The sequence below is a fragment of the Chrysochloris asiatica genome, unplaced genomic scaffold (assembly GCF_000296735.1).
Source record: "Chrysochloris asiatica unplaced genomic scaffold, ChrAsi1.0 scaffold00254, whole genome shotgun sequence".
NCBI classification, from domain to species: domain Eukaryota; kingdom Metazoa; phylum Chordata; class Mammalia; order Afrosoricida; family Chrysochloridae; genus Chrysochloris; species Chrysochloris asiatica.
The window spans coordinates 525,870-534,671 of NW_006408772.1; the positions used below are offsets into that span (position 1 = coordinate 525,870).

Here is an 8,802-nt window from a genome sequence, read left to right on the forward strand (position 1 = left end):
AAGTATCTTCTGTTCTTCTAACCACTCCAGGTTGGTCTGCTTGTCCTTTCAAGTGGGAATTTCCCATCTCTGGAGATCTGGATGTGGTTCAGGCTTCCACTTATAGTCTTATGTATTGCAGAGGATCTGCAGGAAGCCTCCTTCACTGGGCACATTGTAGCCCCAATTTAGGTATTCCAATCAGTTATAGGCAGAAGACTCCATCATCTTTTTATGCTTTCTGCATCATTCAATAATTTACCCAGAGAATCTTTCAGTAACGAAACTAAAGCCTTGATTATTTTCTTCAGTTCCCTCAGCTTGAGAAATGCTGGGCATGTTCTTCTCTTTTCATTTTCAAACTCCAGATATTTGCACATTTTGTTATGATATTTGACTTTGTCTTCTCGAGCTGACATTTAAAATTTTCTTCCTTGTAGACATATGGATAATAGCCTATCTCAGACTGCATTGAACATTAAGAAAAATTTTGAAATGTTCTTTTGGACAATGAATGCAATGGCATTCCTCTTCAAGTTTTCATTTCCAGCATAGTAAATATATGGTTGTCTGATTCAACATGCTCAATACCAGTCCATTTCAGATCACCAATTCCCTAGGAGATCAGTTGTTATACTTTAAATTTAGTTTTGAAATTTTCCAATTTTCCTAAATTCATACTATTTAAATTCCATGTTCTCATATTTAATAGATGTTTGCATCTATTCCATCGCATTTTGAGCTTTTTCCCTTCTGCAAATGAAGGTCTTGAAATCTTTGTTCCATCCACATCCATAATATCAACTCTATTTGAGGAGTTAGCCCTTCCTCATTTGTGTTTTGAGCACCTTATAAACTGAGGAACTCATATTTTAGCACTGAATCAGACAATGTACCATTGATATTCATAGGTTTTCAGTGACTAATCATTCAGAAGTGGTCTGCCTGTGCACTAGCTAGTGTTGCAGTTATTATTGAATTATCTTTAGCAAAATTTTACTTACATGTGATATTAATGATATTGTTCAATGATTTCCACACTCTGTTGGGTCATCTCTCTTTAGAATTGGTACAAGTATGGATCGCTTCTAATCAGCTGACCAGTACTTGTCTTCCAAATTTCTTGGTATAAATAAGTGAGTGCCTCCAGTGCTGCATCGGTTTGTTGAAAGATTTCCATTTGTTTTCAATTCCTGAAGCCAATATCTCCATTGCAACTTGGACTTCTTCCTTCAGCACCATCAGTTCTTGATCACATGCTACAGCCTGAGCTTGTATAGGAGCAATTGACGGTCTGTTCCACAATCTGAATCTGGTGTTCTTTTGCCTTTTTACTGCATTTTCTCACAGATCTAGTCAATTTGATTACTGTGTATTCCACCTGGTGAGGCCCATTTGTAAAATAACCTTTTATGTTGTTGAAAAAAGGTATTTGAAATGAATAAGTCACTTTTGTTTCAAAATTCTGTCATGTGATCTCCAACATCATTTCTATCCCGAAGGCCATGTTTTTCAACTATTTACCTTCTTATTTGTTTCCAAGTTTTGAATTCCAATCACCAGTGATGATCAATACATCATGATGGCATGTTTAAATAAGAAAATTTCAGACTGAATAAATTGGTACAATTCTTCAATTTCATCATCATGTGCTCTAGTAGTTGGTGAACAAATTTGCATAGTAGTGGTATCAACTGGTCTTCCTTGTATGCAGATGGATGTTATTTCTATTAAAGACAGCATTGTATTTCATGATATATCTTGAAATGTTCTTTTTTATGATGAGTGCTTTGTCATTCCTCTTGAATTTGTTGTAAGCCATATGATTGTCAGATTCAAAATGGCCAATACCAGTCCATTTCAGTTCACAAACATCTAGAATATCGATCTTTATGCATTCCATTATGTTTTTGACAACTTCTAATTTTCCTAGATTCATACTTTGTACAGTCCATGTTCTGATTATTAGTGGTTGTTTATAGCTATTTCTCCCCATTTTGAGTTGTACCCTATTAGCAAATAAAGGTTCCCAAAGCATCAAATACTATTCAATCTTGATGATATAATTTTTATCATCAAGGCTGTTAATTTCCTTAACGTTAATTTTTTTTTATTATTTCACACATTTGATTTTTTTTAACTCTCTTTCTTTTCAGATCAATTTATTTCCACTCTCCAAACTGGTAGTGGTGGTGGTGGTGTGCTTTGGAGTCTGTTCCATCTCATAGTCACCTTGTATAGGGTTTACAAGGCTGTAAATTTTTATGGGAGCAGAACACCTCATCTTTTTCCTACAGAGTGGATGGTACATTCACACTTCTGACCTTGAACTTAGCAGCCCAGCTTGTATCCCACTATGCTACCAGAGCTACTTACTCTCTAAATTAGTATTCTATATATTTTTTCTTCTTTTGAATGTTAGCCTGTGTACCACAGTATGATTTCCTATACTTACTTAGTTTTGATTTCCTTATAAAATTGTGTATAATTTTTTTTTTAAAATATGCTTGTGTCATCTTAACTACCTCTATTTTATTTCCTTCTACATTTTTGTCATCAATAGTCATAGTCTATATTCTTCTTTCTTGTATTAAATGTCCTTCTCTACCCAGAAACCTCATGAAAGGCTTGTGTAGAAGATTGTCTCTCAAATCCTCTTATCATAACCTCTGTATTACCTTCCCATTGCTGCTGTAACAAATGGCCACAAATTAGTGACCTAAAATAATGCATTGCTAGAGATCAGAAGTCAGAAACCTCATGAAAGGCTTGTGTAGAAGATTGTCTCTCAAATCCTCTTATCATAACCTCTGTATTACCTTCCCATTGCTGCTGTAACAAATGGCCACAAATTAGTGACCTAAAATAATGCATTGCTAGAGATCAGAAGTCGGTCATGATTCTCATAGAGCTAAAATCAGGGTATCCAATGGTACTTGTTCCTCTTGAGTCTCTAGAGGAGAATGTGTTTCCTTGCCTTTTCTTGGCTTCGGGAGCCACAATTCCTTGACGTGTCTCTGCACAACATCACCACATTGTTCTCTTGCTTCTGCCATCACACTGCCCTTCTTTCACCTCTTGCTTCCATTTTAAAGGAACCCTTATGATTACTTCTAGGACTCACCCAGATAATCCAGGTAATATTACCATCTCAAAATTCTTAATCACATCTGAAAAATTCATTTTTCTTTATAAGCAAAGATTCATAGGTTCCAAGAATTAGAACATAAACATCTTGAGCACCATTATTCAACCCTGCACAATCCGTATGACAGTTTTTTCGTTAAGTGCTTTTCTGCTATTATTTATATTATCCCTTTACTTTTTCCTTTTTGAACATCTATAAAATTGAAGTGGAAAACACTTAAAAAAAATAAAACACCTCATTTCCTTCTAATCCAAAGAAGATATTAACAATAAAGATAATTTTAGAAAGCAGTTTTTCTTTTAGGGGAGTTTAAGGAATAGAGAGAAATGGCTCCTAGTTTAGAAAGTAAACTAGGAATGCTGGGTAGAATTTCATCTCCTCCTAAAAGGGATTTTATTGTTCCAAATGGTATGAGTTCCTAATAATTTAGGCAAAGTCACAGTCACATGTCATTATAAGTAAGTATGAGGGTAAGTCAACATGAATTGCTACTAGGATTTCAGTTCATACATAATTGGGCTTATTCCAAATAAAACATATTTAAACAAGTCTCTGTGGTTAGTGGATGACAACAGACAAGTCCTCTCAGTAGTATACTTGTCTTAGTCTTGTTAAGATACTTTCAAATAAAGGTCCAATCAAAACAGGGGTTTATGAGGCTATCTGCTGGGCCAGTTAGATTCAAAACAGAGACATTAGCTCAGAAGGCTATGGATACTGTTTTAAGTTCCAAAGACATAATCTTGATAGATGTTCTTGGATGATCATAGGGGCTTTCTATGAAGAAATTTTAAGAAAGCTGAAAAGTGTATTGTTGAGAAAACTGTTATGAATTTGTGCTGAGGGATTTTTTTCTATAATGACAGTGCACCTGCTCACTCTTTGAGGGTAGCAAGAAAATGAAAATTTCCTTGGGAAACCTTACCCCATTCACCCTACTGATATTGACCCTCCATAGTTTTTTGTTCTCAAAACTTAAAGAAAAATTTAAAGGAACATAACTTGTATCCTTTGATAATGATAAAACTCCCTTTTTGATATGGTGTAAATAAGAGAGTGCAGAATTCTTTAGGGAAGTATTAGAGAAGCAGAAACACTGCCTTCAGAAGTATAGAGACAAGGATAGAAGCTATATTAAGAAATAATAGCTTCATAATTTTGCTATCTTTGTTTATTAGTGTTCCATGATTTTGTAACAATACTTCTTGACTTACCCTTGTAAACATACCAAAGACAAAAGCAAATGGTTCTTTCTTGATTTTCATTTGGCGTAACTGTGGCTCTGGCTATTCTTCCTCACTAAGTTATGAAACAATCTATTTTTCTTCAAAAATAATGTTTGATCTGTAGACTTTTATAGGCATTTTTAAGGTAAACTTTCTCATACCACCAGGTTTTTCTGGGACAATGCTTGATATATTGATTGTTAAATGAATATATTAAACTGAATATGTGATATAATTTATCTATACTTTGAATATAATACTTTCATTTCTCTTTTTTTAATATGTGTTTCTTTTAGGTGTCTCTATTCATGTATTTACACTGGCACAAATATGTGACACAGAAATCACTGTTAGAGCAAATTACAATTTAACATCAATAAAAGTTATATAATGAAAATAATTTCATGCAAAGCCATTTTTTATATTGTAGGGAATTTCAGGATAGTAATTGATGGAACACTTAGGCGATAGAAATGTGATGTGGAACTTACCCTCAACAACAAAATGAGTAACTATACCAATTGCAATTCCTATGATTGCTGCAATTGCCAATGTGAAAAGAGCTAGCCTTATAGGATCCCAAAATTGCTGTCTTCTTTGATATTCAACTCGTGGGTATTCAGGTTCTGAAAATTCAAGTGGTCTGTTGAAATAGAAAGAAATACACAATAGGGCAATTAAAAATTCATATGTTTTTACTCTATATCTACTTTCTTTGTTCCTCTTAAAAATTTTTTCTATAAATAACAAGTGGCATGCTTAGATGTTGAAAATAATATCAGGTTTTAACTTGCTTCTCCCTTTTAACACAAAGCTCGCTCGTTAAAACCCACCAGTTGCTCTGTAGGAGAAAGATGAAGCAGTCTGCTTCCATAAAGATTTGTAGTCTCAGAAACTCTATATAGGGTCTTTTTTGGGTCAAAATCAATTGGATGGCATTGGGTTTTGCTTTAGTTTTAACATCCTAATCACAATACAAGTTAAACTCAAACAAGGACCTCTGTCCACTATATTTTATCTATGGTTTATAACATAGTGAATTACGAGCTGGACTGCTAACCACAAGGTCAGCAGTTCAAAAGAAGAATGTATTTGTTGCTCCTCAGGAGCTCCTGTAAAGATTTACAGCCTTGGAAACTCAAGGTACAAAGCTTGAAATTTACCCTGTAAGAGATTGTGATTACTATTGTTGTTATGAGCCGTGGAGTCGGTTCTGACTCATAGCAACCCTGTACAGGGTTTCCGAGCCTGTAAATCTTTATGGGAGCAGAAAGCCTCATCTTTCTCCCGTGGAAGAGCTGGTAGTTTCGAACTGCTGACCATGAGATTAGCAGTCTGATTTGTAACCACTACGCTACCAGAGCTCCTTACTATTGTTGTTAGGTGTCTTTGAGTTGATTCTGACTCATAGCAACCCTATGCACAACAGAATTGAACACTGTGCCTTACTCAGAGTGTAGTTACACTTGAGCCCATTGCTGCTGCAACATTGTCAATCCATCTCATTGGGAATCTTCCTCTTTTTCTCTGACCCGTCACCTTACCATCAATAAAGTCATAATCCTGGGACTGGTCCCCCCTAATGATATGTCCAAAGTATGAGAGATGAAGTCTGTACTTCTTTCAAGACAGATATGTTGGCTCTTCTAGAAGGGCATGGTGCTTTTAATATTCTTCTCCAACACCATAACTCAAAAGAATAATTTCTTTTCTATGGTATTCCTTCTTTATTGTCCAACTTTCACATGCACATGAGGCAACTGAAAACACCATAGCTTGGTTCAGGTGCAACTTAGTCCTCAAACTAACATCTTTGTTCTTAAACACTTTAAACAGGTCTTGTACAGCAGGTTTGTCACAGGCTATATGATGTTTAAGGAGCTCTGATAGCTCCTTAGAACTGAGTCCATGGCATACCACCACCACCATATGTTGTTTAATTTCTTGATTACTGCTTCCATGAATGTTGACTGTAAACAAAGAAAAATGAAGTCTTTCACAATTTCAATCTTTTCTCCATTTATCATGGTGTTATTTCTTTATTTAGTTGTGAGGATTTTTGTTTTCTTTACAATGAGGTACTATCCATACCTCATCTATACAAAGGCTGTGCTCTTTGATCTTCATCAGTATTTTAAATTCTCTTCATTTTAAGCAAGCAAAGTTGCATATAATGTGCATATTGCATATTGTTAATGAGCCTTTCTCCAAACCTGATGTCATACTTTTTTCATATAATCCAGCTTCTTGGATTATTTGCTCACCTTTCCTAATTTAAAATCATTCAGTATCCCCTGGTTCTGCTTTATAGTATCCCCTGGTTCTGGTCACATAGCCTTTTGGTCTACGTAAGGTCCTCAGGAGCACAATCAAATGTTCTGGAATACGCATTCCTCACAATATTATGCAAAGCTTGTCAGGATCCACACAGTGATATTCCTAGTTCCCCTTCCTCTTTTGAATTTGGCTTGAGTTTCTGACAGTTCCCTTTAGATGTACCACGGCAGCCATTTTAAAATTATCTTCAGCAAAATTTTATTTGCATGTGATAGTAATGATATTGTTTGGCAATTTTAGTATTCTGTTAGGTCACCTCTCTTTGGCCAGCTAGCTATCTCCCAAATTTTTTGGCACAGATTAGTGAGGACCTTCAGTGGTGCAACAGTTTGTTGAAAGATTTCACTTTGTATTCCCTCAATTCCTTGAGCCTTGCTTTTCACCAATACCTTCAGTGTAGCTTGGACTTCTTCCTGCAGTACCATTAGTTCTTGATCTTGGTGCAGTGACTGTGTATATCTTTCATCTTCTTTTGATTCTTTCTGCATCATTCAATATTTTGTCCATGGAATCCTTCAATATTTCAAGTTGATGCTTGAATTTTTTCTTCAATCCTTTCAGCTTGAGAAATGTTGATCATGTTCATGATTTTTGGCTTTCGAATGCTAAATCTTTGCACAATTTATTATACATGTGTATCAGAGCCAACTTCACAGCATTTGACAACAACAACGACATATTCTAAGCACTGATAAGTACTGCATATACAAATACATGGTCTCTGTCTTCATGGTGCTATCAATCTAGAAGGGGAGACAGATAAAATGAATAAGCACAGAGATTTTTACAATTTAGGATGGGAACTATGAAGAAAATGAATAATGTCTGTAAGTGAAAAAAAAAAAAAAAGATTGGGTAGAAAGGGAGGGACAGCTTGAAAAGTGTGAATTAGATAACATATATGTCAAAATATGAAGCATGAGAAGAAACCTATGTGTGGAGAATGGTTGGAAGTCTGTTTCTAGCAGACAGAAAACCTATGAAGTACCTGTTTTGGAAAATAACTTGGCCTGTTAAATGAACTGGCCATTGAGAAAAAAATGACCACAGAGAAGCAGCTCCAAACCCATGAACATTTCCTCACTTAGAACTGTGTTATTAAAAGAAGCAGTTGAATTGAATTAGTAGGGAAAATGTCTTCTATGTCCCCTGGAAACTGTGGCTGCTTCCATTTTTCCAGAGTCTGGAAAATATATGAAGTCCTGGTATCATACTGTAAGATAAGCCCTAGACCAGAAGGTTGGTTTGCACTGCAAGGTCAGTGGTTCAAACTCACCAGCCATTCCTCAGAAATCCTATATGGGAAATCCAACTGTGAGCTGGAGCTGAGTTGGCTATACTTAACAACAACAAGCACATGCTATTTAATTCTTACGGCTTAATTTACCTAGATATTAAGATGAATTATGTTACCACCAAAACAAAATAAAGCAAACCTTATTCCAATTGAGTTGATTCTGAGTCATAGTGACCCTATACTTGGTTTCTGAAAACTGTAAATCCTTATGGGAGCAAACAGCCTCATCTTTCTCTCATGAAATGGCTGGAGGGTTTGAACTACTGACCTTGGGGTTAGCAGTTCAAATCAAAGAGAATATTTTAAAAGCCCAGTCCCACACTTTTCTTTCTAGATAATCTCACATATATTCAGATCAAGAGACCAAATACAATTTATAATAACCTCATCACAAAAATATCACCTGAGTATCTTAGCAATTAAGCCTGAACTATATCTTTTAGATACAGACTTTTTGATGATAGGCACTGTAATCAAGCCTAACTAGATAGGTTGAGATAGTCTGCCTCCTCCCCAAAACTAGATATAATAAGCAGATGGTTTGTTATTTTAAAGATGACTGACAGTGAATACAAGATAATGTTCAGTAGATATGAACTAGAGCTAACTCAGGTCTCTGGGAGGTATAAACACTTTGGTTTCATTAAGGCCTGGTTTTCTACTTCCATAAAGATTACAGCTCTAAATCCTATGTAGCAGTTGTACTGTGTAACACATGACATCACATGAGTCACAGATGACTCAATGGCAGTGGGTTTGGATTATATGGTAGAACTATTTCAGTCTTAAAATAGCTCTTAGAATTATCATTTTAA

General features: G+C 35.4%; 1 protein-coding gene across 1 annotated transcript in view; it reads right to left on the bottom strand.

The window, feature by feature from the left end:
* TMPRSS11F (transmembrane protease, serine 11F) overlaps nucleotides 1–8,802 on the bottom strand; it is a 122,148-nt gene that overhangs the window by 59,305 nt on the left and 54,041 nt on the right. Inside the window, exon 2 of the mRNA XM_006873784.1 lies at nucleotides 4,845–4,996. Coding sequence (XP_006873846.1) covers nucleotides 4,845–4,996 — 152 coding nt within the window. The remainder of the gene's footprint in view (nucleotides 1–4,844; nucleotides 4,997–8,802) is intronic.